The sequence below is a fragment of the Schistocerca americana genome, chromosome 8 (assembly GCF_021461395.2).
Source record: "Schistocerca americana isolate TAMUIC-IGC-003095 chromosome 8, iqSchAmer2.1, whole genome shotgun sequence".
NCBI classification, from domain to species: domain Eukaryota; kingdom Metazoa; phylum Arthropoda; class Insecta; order Orthoptera; family Acrididae; genus Schistocerca; species Schistocerca americana.
In genome coordinates this window covers 144,285,564-144,303,750 of record NC_060126.1, presented here as the reverse complement: position 1 = coordinate 144,303,750, position 18,187 = coordinate 144,285,564, and the positions used below count along the sequence as shown (strand labels likewise).

Below are 18,187 nucleotides of genomic sequence, written 5' to 3'. Positions count from 1 at the left end.
AGTGATATTCAACAGTCCATGAACCACGGCCCTTGCCGGTCGTGGGGAGGCTAGCGCGCCTCAGCGACACAGATAGCCGCGCCGTAGGTGCAACCACAACAGAGGGGTATCTGTTGAGAGGCCAGACGAACATGTGGTTCCTGAAGAGGGGCAGTAGCCTTTTCAGCAGTTGCAGGAGAAACAGTCTGATTGACTGATCTGGCCTTGCAACATTAACCAAAGCGGCCTTGCTGTGCTGGTACTGCGAACGGCTGAAAGCAAGGGGAAACTACAGTCGTAATTTTTCCCGAGGGCATGCAGCTTTACTGTATGGTTAAATGATGGTGGGTAAAATATTCCGGAGCTAAAATAGTCCCCGATTCGGATCTCCGGGCGGGGACTACTCAGGAGGACGTCCTTATCAGGAGAAACAAAACTAAGGTTCTACGGATCGGAGCGTGGAATGTCAGATCCCTTAATCGGGCAGGTAGGTTAGAAAATTTAGAAAGGGAAATGGATAGGTTAAAGTTAGATATAGTGGGAATTAGTGAAGTTCGGTGGCAGGAGGAACAAGACTTTTGGTCAGGAGAATACAGGGTTATAAATACAAAATCAAATAGGACTAATACCGGAGAAGGTTTAATAATGAATAAAAAAATAGGAATGCGGTTAAGCTACTACAAACACCATAGTGAACGCATTATTGTGGCCAAGATAGACACGAAGCCCACGCCTACCACAGTAGTACAAGTTTATATGCCCACTAGCTCCGCAGATCACGAAGAGATTGAAGAAATGTATGATGAGATAAAAGAAATAATTCAGATAGTGAGAGGAGACGAAAATTTAATAGTAATGAGGGACTGCAATTCGATAGTAGGAAAAGGAAGAGAAGCAAAAGTAGGAATAGGAATCCGCCTGGTAAAATTTTGCAGAGCATAACTTAATCATAGCTAACACTTGGTTTAAGAATCATGAAAGAAGGTTGTATACGTGGAAGAGGACTGGAGACACTGGAAGGTTAGAGATAGAATTATATAATGGCAAGACAGAGGTTTAGAAACCATGCTTTAAATAGTAAACAGTTCCAGGGGCAGATGTGGACTCTGACAACAATTTATTGGTAATTAACTGTAGACTAAAACTGAAGAAACTGATAACTGAAAAAGATAAGAATTTAAGGAGATGGGACCTGGATAAACTGAAAGAACCAGAGGTTGTAGAGAGTTTCAGAGAGGGAATTAGGGAACGATTCACAAGAACGGGGAAAAGAAATACAGAAGAAGAAAAATGGGTAGTTTTGATAGATTAAATAGTGAAGGCATCAGAGGATCAAGTAGGTAAAAAGACGAGGGCTAGTAGAAATCCTTGGGTAACAGAAGAGACAGTGAATTTAATTGATGAAAGGTGAAAATAAAAAAAATTCAGTAACTGAAGCAGACGAAAAGGAATGCAAACGTCTAAAAAATGAGATCGACAGGAAGTGCAAAATGGCTAAACAGGGATGGTTAGATGACAAATGTAAGGAAGTAGAGGTATATATCACTAGGGGTAAGAGAGATGCTGCCTACAGCAAAATTAAAGAGACTTTTGGAGAAAAGAGAACTACTTGTATGACTATCAAGAGCTCAGATGGAAAACCAGTTATAAACAAAGGCTGGAAAGCAGAAAAGTGGAAGGAGTACATAGAGGGTCTATACAAGAGCGATGTACTGGAGGGCAATATTATGGAAATGGAAGACGACATTGATGAAGATGAAATGGGAGATATGATATGCGTGCCACGTTTGACACAGAGCTGAAAGACCTGAGTCGAAAGAAGGCCACAGGAGTAGACAACATTCCATTACAACTACTGATAGCCTTGGGAGAGCCAGCCCTGTCAAAACTCTACCATCTGGTGAACAAGATGTATAAGACAGGCGAAATACCCTCAGACTTCAAGAAGAATATAATAATTTTAATCCCAAAGAAAGCACTTGCTGACAGGTGTGAAAATTCCCGAACTATTAGTTTAATAAGTTACGGCTGCAAAATACTGATACGAATTCTTTACAGACCAATGGAAAAACTTGTAGAAGTCGACCTTGGGAAAGATCAATTTGGATTCCGTAGAAATGTTGGAACGTGTGAAGCATGAAGCTACGACTTATCTTAGGAAATAGATTAAGAAAAGGTAAACCTAAGTTTCTAGCATTTGTAGACTTAGAGAAAGCTTTTGACAATGTTGACTGGAATACTCTCTTTCAAATTCTGAAGGTGGCAAGGTAAAATACAGGGGCAATTTGTACACAAACCAGATGGCAGTTATAAGAGTCGAGGGGCAGGAAAGGGAAGCAGTGGTTGGGAAGGGAGTGAGACAGGGTTGTAGCCTGTCCCCGACGTTATTCAATCAGTATATTGAGCAAGCAGTGAAGGAAACAAAAGAAAAATTCGGAGTGGGTATTAAAATCCATGGTGAAGAAATAAAAACGTTGAGGTTCGCCGATGACATTATAATTCTGTCAGAGACAGCAAAGGACCTGGAAGAGCGGTTGGACGGAATGGACAGTGTCTTGCAAATAGGATATAAGATGAGCATCAACAAAAGCAAAACAAGGATAATGGAATGTAGTCGAATTAAATCAGATGATGCTGAGGGAATTAGACTAGGAAATGAGACACTTAAAGTACTAAAGGAGTTTTGCTATTTGGGGAGTAAAATAACTGATGATGGTAGAAGTAGAGAGGATATAAAATGTCGACTGACAATGGCGAGGAAAGCGTTTCTGAAGAAGAGAGATTTGTTAACATAGAGTACAGATTTAAGTGTCAGGAAGTCTTTTCTGAAAGTGTTTCCATGGAGTGAAGTGAAACATGGACGATAAATAGTTTAGGCAAGAAGAGAATAGAGGCTTTCGAAATGTGATGCTGCAGAAGAATGCTAACGATTAGGTGGATAGATCACGTAACTAATGAGGAGGTTTGAATAGAATTGGGGAGAAGATAAGTTTGTGGCACAACTTGACTAGAAGAAGGGATCGGTTGGTATGACATATTCTGAGGCATCAAGGGATCACAAATTTAGTATTGGAGGGCAGCGTGGAAGGTAAAAATCGTAGAGGGGGACCAAGAGATGAATACACTACGCAGATTCAGAAGGATGTAGGCGGCAGTAGGTACTTCGAGATTAAGAAGCTTGCACAGGATAGGGTAGCATGGAGAGCTGCAACAAACCAGTCTCTGGACTGAAGACAACAACAACAACATTAACAGCTCACTTTCCAAATCCTTTTCACAATTCGAAAGGTTGAAATGTACCGAGCGTACAAGAGCATTCTCAACTCAAAACAAATCTGCACGTTTACACGCATTTATTCATTTTCATTTCTTCGCATTGTTTTTGGAAATTATATGAAACGTAATCTCTTTGTTGTCTGCTATGGTTAGTACAACTGCCCACCGCGAAGCAAACCATTCTTTTTCGTTTAAAAATTTAATCTAAAAAATACGTCAGTACACTGATAATTATGGCGTAACTCTTGACTCAATCGCCAGTCACCAATAAAAATTCACGCTGCCTTAAACAACCTTGTTTTCGCTCGTAAAGCCAGTTATAACAGAATATGCTTCAGCAATTGCGAGCAACTGAGCGCTGGTTCGGATCACTATGACGTCAGCGGCGCGGCTTGCTTCTGCGCATACACCTCGCGATCACTGCCGTATAGTCTACTGTCCCTGGTTCCAACTACGAAGCACGCGAGGCCATTGTGAATTGTTCAGTAGCGGACTGATGGAAACATTTCTTCGGAATAGGAATGCCGAATGATCCGTGGCATTTTTTTTATTTTTTTTGAGTGGATGAACTTTAAAATTTGTCAGTATCATCGACGAGATGAACCTGAAACAGTTTGATGTGTTTATTGTAGTTTGAATATGAATAAAAGAAGTAAATGGACGCCATCTTTTTATTACCAAAGAAACTGATCGTGTCTTGCGGTTACCCTGTACGTCGGAAAAGGTGGGAGGCTACAGAAAGTTCTACACCAGCGGTTCCCGTACCATGGACCGTGGCCCACTTATGGGGCGTGGGGAGCATGGTAGTGGGCCGTGAGTGGTGACCGAGAGTCCAAGATAAGATAAAAATTATTGGGAGTTTCAGGGGTTTCACACGTCAGTTGTCAAGGTCAGCGAGTACAGAATGAAAAAAGAGTTGAAATGCGTGGCACTAATTTATCTTAAATGTTGAAAATGTCCAATATCATGTGCCACCAGGCGGCTAGAAGTGCACTGTCAAAAAAATGGTTCAAATGGCTCTGAGCACTATGGGACTTAACTTCTGTGGTCATCAGTCCCCTAGAACTTAGAACTACTTAAACCTAACTAACCTAAAGACATCACACACATCCATGCCCGAGGCAGGATTCGAACCTGCGACCGTAGCAGTCGCGCGGTTCCGGACTGAGCACTTTAACCGCGAGACCACCGCGGCCGGCAGTGCACTGTCATATGGAATGCACTGCAGGTCTGGCGCTCATGGCGTAAACACGCAATGTGCCACAATCAGATCTACACTAATGGCCATTAAAATTGCTACACCAAGAAGAAATGCAGATGATAAATAGGTATTCATTGGACAAATATATTATACTAGAACTGATGTGCGATTACATTTTCAGCCAATTTGGGTGCATAGATCCTGAGACATCAGTACCCAGAACCACCTCTGGCCGTAATAACGGCCTTGAAACGCCTGGGCATTGTGTCAAACAGAGCTTGGATGGCGTGTGCAGGTACAGCTGCCCATGCAGCTCCAACACGATATCACAGTTCATCAAGAGTACTGACAAGCGTATTGTGACGAGCCAGTTGCTCGGCCACCATTGAACAGACGTTTTCAGTTGGTGAGAGATCTGGAGAATGTGCTGGCCAGGGCAGCAGTCGAACATTTTCTGTATCCCGAAAGGCCGGTACAGGACCTGCAACATGCGGTCGTGCATTATCCTGCTGAAATGTAGGTTTTCACAGGGATTGAATGAAGGGTAGAGCCACGGGTCGTAACACAACTGGAATGTAACGTCCACTGTTCAAAGTGCCGTCAATGCGAACAAGAGGTGACCGACACGTGTAACCAATGGCACTCCATACCATCACGCCGGGTGATACGCCAGTATGGCGATGACGAATACGCGCTTCCAATGTGCGTTCACCACGATGTCGCCTAACACGGATGCGACCATCATGATGCTGTAAACAGAACCTGGATTCCTCCGGAAAAATGACGTTTTGCCATTCGTGCACCCAGGTTCGCCGTTGAGTACACCATCGCAGGCGCTCCTGTCTGTGATGCAGCGTCAAGGGTAACCGCAGCCATGGTCTCCGAGCTGATAGTCCATGCTGCTGCAAACGTCGTCGAACTGTTCGTGCAGATGGTTGTTGTCTTGCAAACGTCTTCATCTGTTGACTCAGGGATCGAGACGTTGCTGCACGATCCGTTACAGCCGTTGTCTTGCAAACGTCTTCATCTGTTGACTCAGGGATCGAGACGTGGCTGCACGATCCGTTACAGCCATGTGGATAAGATGCCTGTCATCTAGACTGCTAGTGATACGAGGCCGTTGGAATCCAGTACGGCGTTCCGTATTACCCTCCTGAACCTACCGATTCCATATTCTGCTGACAATCATTGGATCTCGACGAACGCGAGCAGCATTGTCGAGATACGATAAACCGCAATCGCGATAGGCTACAATCCGACCTTTATCAAAGTCGGAAACGTGATGGTACGCATTTCTCGTCCTTACACGAGGCATCACAAATACGTTTCACCAGGCAACGCCGGTCAACTGCTGGTTGTGTATGAGAAATCGGTTGGAAATTTTCCTCATGTCAGCACGTTGTTGGTGTCGCCACCGGCGCCAGCCTTGTGTGAATGCTCTGAAAAAGCTAATCATTCGCATATGACAGCATTTCTTCCTGTCGGTTAAATTTCGCGTCTGTAGCACGTCATCTTCGTGGTGTAATAATTTTAATGGTCTGTAGTGTAATTTGGCGAAGGAGCGGATTAGTGCTTAACGTCCAGTCGACAACGAGGTCATTACAGACCGATATAGGGAAATCATGGAAAATCTAAATCAGGATGGCCGCACACTGGTTTCAACAGTCGTCCTCCCGAATGCCAGTTCATTGTGCTAACCACTACGCTACCTCGCTCGGTCTAATATGTCGAGCTAGTAGTTTCTCGGATACAGTTATACACATGAATAGCTCGCTTGAATTTTGCTCATTTAATATCCTGAAACAGGAAGAATGGTTGGTGTTTTACGTCCCGTCGACGGCTAAGATTATGAGACACATAGCTTTACTTGGATCTCTTACTACTGGAAGGGAAGGAAGCAACCATCCCGCCATTTGCATGAAAAGACTTGAGTGACCGCAGGAAATCGATATCTGGATGCATGGCCCGAGAATCGAACCCAGTTCTCTCGAGTGTGAGTACACCTTTTTGCTCAGTCCCCGTGCATATATATAGCTGAATTACTGCTCACTGAGACACTCGATGGGCTTTTCGACAAAATATGTGAACGATCCTTTCAAAGCATATTTTTCGGAAAAATAAGTAGAGGAATAGTTTGAACGCAGATAGCAATTTGAGACTAAATGTACCAGTTTTAATCCAGACATAGATTCTCTCGCGGGCGACAAACAATATAAAAAATAACACTGTGTTCCTTTTAACGCTGACCACTTGATTTTGAGTTTTCATCTAGTTGTGGCAGTTAAGTGAACGTAATAAAAATGGTTCTTTATAAAAGGATATAAATATTTTTCAGTCCTTCTCGTACAGTATTGATTACTAATTAGGCCTACTTATAAACTCATGCACACACACATACACTCAAATACACACACACACACACACACGCACACGCGCACACACACACACACACACACACACACAGACACACACACACACACACACATGCACATGCACACATACATTTATAATTTCTACTTGTATATTTAGTTACTGGTCCTCTAAGCATTTTCACAAAACACGTGGTCTGCACAGTTGAAAAGTTTGGGAACCTCTGATCTAGAAGGTTATGGCTCGTCAGATAACGCGTGCTGATATGCAGCTCGCTGGGAAGGTTACGGACAACGGTATCTTTACATGATACACAAAGTATCCGCTGTCACACACCGTAAGGTGGCTTGCGCAGTACAGGTGTTGGCGTAGATAAATATGGAGCAGACACTTGGTCAGATCCCTGAAGTGAAGAAGGGGACTTTAGTCAGACATCTGGCGCAGTGGGCTGGTGTTTACTCACGACTGAAGGGATCGCGTGGTGGTCCTCATGCTCCTGGCGCGCCGGAACTGGTGGCCCGGAGGCGCCGGCAGCAGCATGCCTGCGGGGGCGGGCCCGCCCCCAGGGCCCGGGGGCAGCAGCGCCGACGGCGCCAGCACCAGCGGGGGCGGCAGGCGGGCGGCGCGCGGCCGGCGCGTGCACGCGTAGCAGCAGACGCGCCAGTACAGGAAGCGGAACGAGTGCGCCATGATGTCGCCGATGTTGGACAGGCACAGCAGCATCAGAGGGATGCCCAGGATCGCGTAGAAGATGGTCACCACCTTCCCCCAGTGCGTCTTGGGCGCGATGTGCCCGTAGCCTGCCAACACACGTCCAGATGCTAAGTTTAGTACGTCACAAAGCTACAGACATGCTTCTCTAAAGGTGCCAGCAGACGATGAGACATGTTCGTCAAATTCGCTCTTTGCATTCGACAGGTTTGTCAGACAAGCTCGTAGACGTCTAATACAGCCTGATTTTTGAAGAAGCTGTCACGTTCTGTGTATCGAGGCGCAAAGTATTTTCAGTCTTCGTATCTGTTCCAATTGTCAGGTAATTCAAAGATACAGGCAATATTTCGGCAAGCAACCGGGTACTGTTTGACAAACGCTTCCGGAAACGATCAAACTTGTTAGTCAAATTAGATGTCAGCCAAAATTTCTTTCAAATACGTCAGACGCAATCTATTTTTGACAAACACACCAAACAAAGCAGCATACTGGCAAATAATTTTAGAAATACGTGAAATCTGACAAATGTTCTGATGGGCAGCAGGAACCTTAACAGGAGCTACTATAAAAATGCCCTCTCTACTTACGCGGGGCCAATAGCCCCATCCCTGATTCTTCAAATAATCAAACTCCCACCTACAAAAGTTTAGAAAAGGTTTGAATTTACGTTTAAAGTTTGCTGAAAGACAGTAAGTGCTGTCATTATCAAACACTGGATGGGTATAGTCTAGGTAATTTGCGCTCCGTTTTGAGGAAACCTAGTATTTCACGGATCTCAATGTATAGAACGGATTTCTCGTGAACTAGGTGTTGTCCAAGAACGTAGTTTTGCAGTTGCATTCAGTGGTATATGTCAGCAAAATGTATTGCCAATTGAGATTGTAGTAAAGAAGTAATAAATTAAAACAACGTAGCTAACGTTGAAGAAGAGCAGAAGTGTAGTAAGTGATAAACTCTTTTCCTTTCATTGCTTTGTAGAGAATATCAACGGAAGAAGTTTCTAGAAGTTTTGAAATTGTGTGTAAAATTTGTTGGAAGTCGCTAATTGCTCTCATACGCAAATAATAGATAAATATAGTCTGAGCGAATTTCTCTTTGCGAGTTACGAATGCTTCATGACATTTACAGTTTCTAACTTTAATGCTTGAGTTACTGTGTTAAATATTTAACGTAAGATTACACCTCTCGTAAACAGATTATGGCAGTATTCTAAATTGAAAAATTTGGTCAATAATTATACGAAATACCGAAAATCAAATATCAGTTACCCCTGGCAGCCGTTAGATAGGCAGCCTGCAACTGGTACTAGGTTCCGAGGGCGTCGCTTAGTAATATAGGTAGTGCCTGCTAGTACACTCCTGGAAATGGAAAAAAGAACACATTGACACCGGTGTGTCAGACCCACCATACTTGCTCCGGACACTGCGAGAGGGCTGTACAAGCAATGATCACACGCACGGCACAGCGGACACACCAGGAACCGCGGTGTTGGCCGTCGAATGGCGCTAGCTGCGCAGCATTTGTGCACCGCCGCCGTCAGTGTCAGCCAGTTTGCCGTGTCATACGGAGCTCCATCGCAGTCTTTAACACTGGTAGCATGCCGCGACAGCGTGGACGTGAACCGTATGTGCAGTTGACGGACTTTGAGCGAGGGCGTATAGTGGGCATGCGGGAGGCCGGGTGGACGTACCGCCGAATTGCTCAACACGTGGGGCGTGAGGTCTCCACAGTACATCGATGTCGTCGCCAGTGGTCGGCGGAAGGTGCACGTGCCCGTCGACCTGGGACCGGACCGCAGCGACGCACGGATGCACGCCAAGACCGTAGGATCCTACGCAGTGCCGTAGGGGACCGCACCGCCACTTCCCAGCAAATTAGGGACACTGTTGCTCCTGGGGTATCGGCGAGGACCATTCGCAACCGTCTCCATGAAGCTGGGCTACGGTCCCGCACACCGTTAGGCCGTCTTCCGCTCACGCCCCAACATCGTGCAGCCCGCCTCCAGTGGTGTCGCGACAGGCGTGAATGGAGGGACGAATGGAGACGTGTCGTCTTCAGCGATGAGAGTCGCTTCTGCCTTGGTGCCAATGATGGTCGTATGCGTGTTTGGCGCCGTGCAGGTGAGCGCCACAATCAGGACTGCATACGACCGAGGCACACAGGGCCAACACCCGGCATCATGGTGTGGGGAGCGATCTCCTACACTGGCCGTACACCACTGGTGATCGTCGAGGGTACACTGAATAGTGCACGGTACATCCAAACCGTCATCGAACCCATCGTTCTACCATTCCTAGACCGGCAAGGGAACTTGCTGTTCCAACAGGACAATGCACGTCCGCTTGTATCCCGTGCCACCCAACGTGCTCTAGAAGGTGTAAGTCAACTACCCTGGCCAGCAAGATCTCCAGATCTGTCCCCCATTGAGCATGTTTGGGACTGGATGAAGCGTCGTCTCACGCGGTCTGCACGTCCAGCACGAACGCTGGTCCAACTGAGGCGCCAGGTGGAAATGGCATGGCAAGCCGTTCCACAGGACTACATCCAGCATCTCTACGATCGTCTCCATGGGAGAATAGCAGCCTGCATTGCTGCAAAAGGTGGATATACACTGTACTAGTGCCGACATTGTGCATGCTCTGTTGCCTGTGTCTATGTGCCTGTGGTTCTGTCAGTGTGATCATGTGATGTATCTGACCCCAGGAATGTGTCAATATAGTTTCCCCTTCCTGGGACAATGAATTCACGGTGTTCTTATTTCAATTTCCAGGAGTGTATTATCTACTCGGAGCTAACAAACAAGGTACATCCTTAGACGTCACGGAAGATAGACTTCTTAAAACGCTGGATCTTAATCAGGCAAAGAACAAGCTAGCCTTAGAAGTGAATACAGCACAATGGCACATTTGCAATTCGCGCACGAAAATTCTGCACCAATATTCAGCTAGACTTTCAGAATGAATCTTTCAATTTGCAATGCAGCATGCGCTGCTATGAAACGTCCTGGACATTAAAATTCTGCGATGGACCAAAACTCGAAGCCGCGATCTTGACTTTCGCGGACAATGCTCTGAAAGGTGTGTGTGTGTAAATTTTCGTAAGAATTTTTCTTGCTTTGGATGTCTGGAATCGCTCCCGAAAGATCTGAATTGCTTAGACATGCGCGCACGTCTTCGGCAGAGAAGCTGCGCTGCACAGAGATGAGTTAGAAGTGAAGTTAGAAGTGATCTTTGCTCAGTGAAGATGAGCGCCAGAGTTATCTGTTGATCACAAGCAAAGAAGAGGGGACAGACACACAGAGTTTGATGTTGGATGTGAACAGCGAAGTTTTTCTTTAGTAGCAGTAAGCAGCAAAAAACGGAAATTTTAGACAATTACGAGTTGAAGTCAAAAAGTAAAGGGACATTTGCAATTTCTCGCCGTAGGGCATGGTAACTGCTAGTATCCAGTGCTGATGTATTGTCATCTGGAACAGTTCTATACAACGTGTAACTCTTATTCCTGGGTTAGTCGTTGCACTGTAGCAGACCGTGAAACATGGCAGCTCCATTGTCGATCTGCACCAAGGAGGAAATGAGGGCAGTGATTTGCTTTTTGTTTGCGGAAGGCGTAAACCTACGAAAATTATTCGTCGAATGCTATCGCTCTATGGTGACAGATGTTTATCGCGAAGCAAGATTTACGAAGACCAGGAAAGATCGGGCAGGCCATCGACGTTAACAACTGAGGTCAATTTGGAAGTCGTTGAGGGTGTGGTGATGGAAATCAGATGAATCACTGTGGACGAAATCGCCAATACTTTACATATCAGTCATGGTTCATCGTATTCCATCTTACATGACAGGCTAAATTTTTGGAAAGTGTTTGCAACGTAAGTACCGAAAGAACTGTCAGTGTAGCATAAGGCGCAAAGGATGGTCATCTCCCGTAAGTATCTGGCCTGTTATCATCGCAAGGGAGATGGATTTTTACAGCAAATCGTTTCTGTAGACGAAACGTGGGTGCATCATCACGAACCGGAAATTGAGGCTGCGAGCATGGTTTGGAAACACTCAACATCACCAGAAGTTAGGGAATTTAAAGGTCTACCATCAGCTGGTAAGATTATGCTAACACTATTCTGGGACATGGAAGGTGCGGTAGCCGTTCATTTCACCCCAAGAGACGATACTGTGAACAGTGAGATCTGTTGCGGTGTGTTGCGAACTAAACTGAAACGTGCAGTCACATCCAAACGTCGTCCTGCAGCAAGATAAAGCCCGGCCACATTCCGCCAACGGACGGCCGAAACAATAAAGGAGTTGGGATTCGAATTGCTGGAACAACCGCCATACAGTCCAAGCGATTTCCGTATGTTTGGACCATCAAAAGGAGCGCTCGGAGGAAGACGATTTGCAACTGATGCAGAAATCATTGATGCGGTGCAAAACTTGTTACAGTTGCAACCAAAACACTTTTTTCCGACGAAATCAAGAAAACTTGTGAAACGTTGGAAAAAGAGCATTAAAGTGAATGGAGACTATAAAGAAAAATAATATGTGTTTCATTTTCTATCATTAGTATACATATTCCTTTTCTCAAAAGTCCCTTCACTTTTTGACTGCCCCTCTATATTATGTATTAATGGAAGATTTATTGTAGAGAGGAAAAGAATTGATTTTTACATTGGTTCGATTTTACACCTTGTAAAGAACGGATTACAACTAATGATGAAGTTTGTTTTACTTGCGGCAGCGGTTTTATAATGCAATACTCTTGTTTCGTCAGACATCCAGATCAGGAATCTGTCGATTTAATTTTTTTTTTAGGATTTATCTATCACTGTGAGAGAAGAGGATTAAGTATTAAATTTTGGAATTTTGTGTACGGAAAGATTGTACATGTGAAGTTTAATTTTGGTAGCTCTTGGGTTATAGTTACGTGATTTCAGGAAAAGCTTAACTGTTATTGGAATTTTATTAAATTTTATTAAGTCAAATGATATGAGATTGATATTGAGTTCATTCAACCCAGAGTCATTGTCCACATCCAAAGGGTCAATTAATTTTCAATTTATTCAAAACATTATCAAAAGTTGTGAACTAAGAATGACAGCAGTGTTTTAAGAGAACGCATTGCTCCTCTGCATATCTCATTAGTCAGGTTTTGCAGCTGTGTTATCGAGACGCGATGTAACTACGAGAGCAGTTTACACTGCGTTATCCAGTGCGACTCAGCTAACCCAAACAGCATAAAAGCAGATTCTTTCATTAACTGAATTTCACAGGGATCAAGTTTAGTTTCAAAGTAATCAGTTTTTCATCAAAGTTCATAGTCATATTTTGTGATAACAGGACATGATTTACTTAGAATCCTCGCGCTTAGATTTCTACACGCATTCTTGCAGTTGAATTTCGTCACCAACAGCGTTACGCAAGCTGTCAGCTTTAATGTCTGGTATACACACCATTCAAAACAGAAAACCCAAAGTTTATCATCTAACAGACAATTTGACATTGAAAGCACACTCAACATTACAGATCCACTTTCTCTAAAATAAACTAAAACACATAACTTTCAGCCCTTATCGGCTGAGCTATCCAGGTGCGACACCCGAGGTGCCCTCAGACCCTTACTTTACCAGCATCTATCAGTACTTTTCATGGAACACCGAAAGTTATAAAAATAGTCTATGCAAATAACGAAATGCGAAAATTTGAATGTTAACTCCTTGGGCGTACTGCTAGGTCACAGCCTGAAATGGTGAGCCAGCACCGTAGCATTAATCAAAGGTTTTAGTTCAGTTACATTTGCAAAACGCCTTTACTGCTACAGGTGATTTACAGGAAGCCGGCCGGGATGGTCGAGCGGTTCTAGGCGCTACAGTCTGGAACCGCGCGACCGCTACCGTCGCAGGTTCGAATCCTGCCAAGGGCATGTGTGTGTGTGTGTGTGTGTGTGTGTGTGTGTGTGTGTGTGTGTGTGTGTGGGATGTCCTTACGTTAGTTAGGTTTAAGTAGTTCTAAGTTCTAGGGGACTGATGGCCTCAGAAGTTAAGTCCCATAGTGCTCAGAGCCATTTGAGCCATTTACAGGAAAACAATTATTGAACTATATGAAAAAAAGTAAATTAGCTACAAACTAAGGCGTGCACACAGTTTATTAACATGTAAACGTCACTACTGATATTCAGAGCTAGGTCATAACATGTTCGATATGAAACTTCCTGGCAGCTTAAAACTGTGTGCTGGACCGAGACTCGAACTCGGGACCTTTGCCTTTCACGGGCAAGTGCTCTACCAACTGAGCTACCCAAGCACGAGTCACGCCCCGTCCTCACAACTTTACTTCTGCCAGTATCTCGTCTCCTACCTTCCAAACTTTACACAAGCTCTCCTGCGAACCCTGCACAACTAGCACTCCTGGAAGAAAGGATATTGCGGAGACATGGCTTAGCCACAGCCTAGCGGATGTTTCCAGAATGAAATTTCGTTCTGGAAACCTCTACAAAGTCTTCAACGTCTTCAGCAGCTTCACATTAGTTCAAAAATGAGTCAGATTCGTGGGTACACTCGTATTCAGCAATCTTCCATGAACTGTTACTTGTACTAGGTAATGTACCAGAGCGTAAGACTAAATTAAAGAGATTTATGTTAGGTATCTCATTTTACTACATTGAAGAATATATTCGCAGATACTCTTAAAATTTATGATTTAGATTATTTCGCACATAAAAGATTATGTTTCATTTCCTTAAACATTCAAAAGATCCCTCTTGACGGGGTCCATTGCACACGACTAATCTGATGTAATAGAGAAATTTCACGCTTACCGGGACAATGAAAACAGCTCTCGAATGAAAAAAATAATTTTGCTTCTATGTGTAATTTAGGAAGAATGAATGTGTTTGTTCATTCTGTGGAAGTCACAGAGCACAGAGAACATCAAATTAATTATTTATCCCATTTTACTATAACCTGCTATTTTTTGTTACTGTTTATAACGAAAACAGTGTTTTTCAGTTAACGTGAAGAAAATTTCGAATCCTCGAGATCAGAATATGTAGCAATCGTCACGCTTTGTGGCCATATCCTGAGTTAAATTCCTGACTTCTCAGCAATGTCCTGTGGCGTGAAGGTGCGTCACTGTGAGTCATGCTCTATCCACTGTATAGGTCCGTTAACTACGGAGAACACGTTGGTGATGTCCTAGACAAGTAAGCTATCTGGCGGTACCGGGATTCACTCTGTACTTTCTCTCGGTATCACAAATACACAAACGGGACACAACACCATGAACCCACTCTCCACACTTGCAGGTCGTAGCCAAGGGAAAAAGTAATTATACACTCCTGGAAATTGAAATAAGAACACCGTGAATTCATTGTCCCAGGAAGGGGAAACTTTATTGACACATTCCTGGGGTCAGATACATCACATGATCACACTGACAGAACCACAGGCACATAGACACAGGCAAGAGAGCATGCACAATGTCGGCACTAGTACAGTGTATATCCACCTTTCGCAGCAATGCAGGCTGCTATTCTCCCATGGAGACGATCGTAGAGATGCTGGATGTAGTCCTGTGGAACGACTTGCCATGCCATTTCCACCTGGCGCCTCAGTTGGACCAGCGTTCGTGCTGGACGTGCAGACCGCGTGAGACGACGCTTCATCCAGTCCCAAACATGCTCAATGGGGGACAGATCCGGAGATCTTGCTGGCCAGGGTAGTTGACTTACACCTTCTAGAGCACGTTGGGTGGCACGGGATACATGCGGATGTGCATTGTCCTGCTGGAACAGCAAGTTCCCTTGCCGGTCTAGGAATGGTAGAACGATGGGTTCGATGACGGTTTGGATGTACCGTGCACTATTCAGTGTCCCCTCGACGATCACCAGTGGTGTACGGCCAGTGTAGGAGATCACTCCCCACACCATGATGCCGGGTGTTGGCCCTGTGTGTCTCGCTCGTATGCAGTCCTGATTGTGGCGCTCACCTGCACGGCGCCAAACACGCATACGACCATCATTGGCACCAAGGCAGAAGCGACTCTCATCGCTGAAGACGACACGTCTCCATTCGTCCCTCCATTCACGCCTGTCGCGACACCACTGGAGGCGGGCTGCACGATGTTGGGGCGTGAGCGGAAGACGGCCTAACGGTGTGCGGGACCGTAGCCCAGCTTCATGGAGACGGTTGCGAATGGTCCTCGCCGATACCCCAGGAGCAACAGTGTCCCTAATTTGCTGGGAACTGGCGGTGCGGTCCCCTACGGCACTGCGTAGGATCCTACGGTCTTGGCGTGCATCCGTGCGTCGCTGCGGTCCGGTCCCAGGTCGACGGGCACGTGCACCTTCCGCCGACCACTGGCGACAACATCGATGTACTGTGGAGACCTCACGCCCCACGTGTTGAGCAATTCGGCGGTACGTCCACCCGGCCTCCCGCATGCCCACTATACGCCCTCGCTCAAAGTCCGTCAACTGCACATACGGTTCACGTCCACGCTGTCGCGGCATGCTACCTGTGTTAAAGACTGCGATGGAGCTCCGTATGCCACGGCAAACTGGCTGACACTGACGGCGGCGGTGCACAAATGCTGCGCAGCTAGCGCCATTCGATGGCCAACACCGCGGTTCCTGGTGTGTCCGCTGTACCGTGCGTGTGATCATTGCTTGTACAGCCCTCTCGCAGTGTCCGGAGCAAGTATGGTGGGTCTGACACACCGGTGTCAATGTGTTCTTTTTTCCATTTCCAGGAGTGTAAAAAATAAATTGAAATTACTTAAATGTAATGAATGGATCGACGAGGATGAAATCAATTAGGATGCAGTGTCAAGAATTCACATGAAATTTATGCCGAATCGACATCCGCTCGTCACGAGCACTCACCTTACTTTACCTATTTTTTATTGGGCTTCCTTCTTACCACTCTATCCTATCATTACATCTGCCAAATTTTTGTCTTCACAACCGTGGGCTCCACGTACTGCACTGGATTCTTCTATCTTGAATGTAAAAATTATTTATCCTGAAAACGAAAATTCTGCTTTCTCAAAAACCTAATAAAAATTCTTCTTCTTTGCTAATTACAAGGTTTTTCAAGCTTTAGTGTTAAATACTTTAACTCTCAAAAATGAAATTCTTGATTCTTTAAAATCTTAAAGCTCTCCCAGTCTTCTTCTTTCTTCAAGAGTTAGGCATTTGCCTGTTACATTCTCTTGTTCAGTGCCTCTCTTGTCTTTAGTTAGTTTCCGTTTCATTTCGCTACCTCTTTCTTGGTCTGCTTATTGATCTTTTCCATGTTGTTAGATAACTGATTACTATTTTAGGCATCAATTTTCGTTCATTTATGTGATATGATCTCTCTGTTTATCGCTTCATGATCTGTTCATTTATGCTTTCAAATCTTGAAGATAAAAATATTCTTCGCGGTACAGTAGCACTCCGGGAGCACTATCGAGCATTAGGCCTCCATACGTGGCTCAAACTTTCATTGTCGCTCATGTTTCTCCACCTATTATTTCCGAATAGTACTTCGAGAAGTAGTCTCGCGGAATAAGTGGTCTGACAACATTTTGCAATTCTCCACATACTCGAAACAAGAATTTAAATGCATCTACAGGACTACTCTGAAAATCACACTCGTGTACCAGACAGAGGGTTTATCGATCCATTTCTCTACCGTTACACTGTCAAACAGCGCGCGAGAAAATCGTACGCATAAATCCTTCCGTGTGAGCTCCATTTCTCTGTTTTATTACGATGGTCGCTTTTCCCTTCGTAAGCGGGCATCAACAAAATACTTTCGCATTTGAAGGAGAGAGTTTGAGATTAAAATTTCGCGAAAAGAAACAGAAAATTTCTATAAAAATCAAACACCTTAATCAACTAGTGTATAAATTCATGACTTACGGAAGTGGGGTGGTCTTTCTCTCAGCTCTGAGCAAGTAAACTAGCTGACAACAATCATTCCTAGCTGCGCAGTGTTGCAGTCTTACCTCAAACTCATTCTCTTCAAAACATAACATTACTGAAAATTTATATTCTCTTCACTTTCTAGTATATCCATCTTATTCATCCTTGCTGTCCTTTAGAATATTCTTCATCTAACAGACACAATCACAAGTCAACACAACACTACTGAATACGTCCCTCACCCACCACACTTCAACTAAGAATCCATCAGACTAAGCACAGGCAAAGACTGTGTCACGACGAGACCAAAGATTGTTTAACAGTAACGTAACTTTCTCTGACGTTCACATGGATTATATTCAAGAACAAAATGACATGACCATCTTAAATTTCCTCCACCTTCCCCCAGTAGAATTTTGTGCAATGGTCGTTTCAGACAAGAATGGGACGTGGACAAAGTTCTAAACATTATGGATAGGAACATACAAAACATGTTTCAAATACAAGAAGAAAAATCGTTTTACAACAAAATGAGTTAAAGAACTATAAGTAAAAAATTTATACAAAATTCAGCAACATGTGAATGATTAATCAGTAGAGGTTCGGTTGGGGTTGGGTTGTTTGGGAAAGGAGACCAGAGAGCGCAGTCACCGGTCTCATCGGATTAGGGAAGGAAGTCGGCCGTGCCCTTTTCAAGGGAACCATCCCGGCATTTGCCGGGAGCGATTTAGGGAAATCACGGAAAACCTA

General features: G+C 44.6%; 1 protein-coding gene and 1 non-coding gene across 2 annotated transcripts in view; both read right to left on the bottom strand.

Annotated features, from left to right (window-relative positions):
- The window catches only part of LOC124545632, a 602,686-nt gene that overhangs the window by 91,568 nt on the left and 492,931 nt on the right, over nucleotides 1-18,187 (bottom strand). Inside the window, exons 3-4 of the mRNA XM_047124578.1 lie at nucleotides 7,427-7,626; nucleotides 7,290-7,336 (exon numbers count right to left, since the gene is read on the bottom strand). Coding sequence (XP_046980534.1) covers nucleotides 7,290-7,336; nucleotides 7,427-7,626 — 247 coding nt within the window. The remainder of the gene's footprint in view (nucleotides 1-7,289; nucleotides 7,337-7,426; nucleotides 7,627-18,187) is intronic.
- Trnas-uga lies at nucleotides 13,760-13,834 on the bottom strand. The gene has a single exon. It is a non-coding gene; the product is annotated as a tRNA-Ser (tRNA).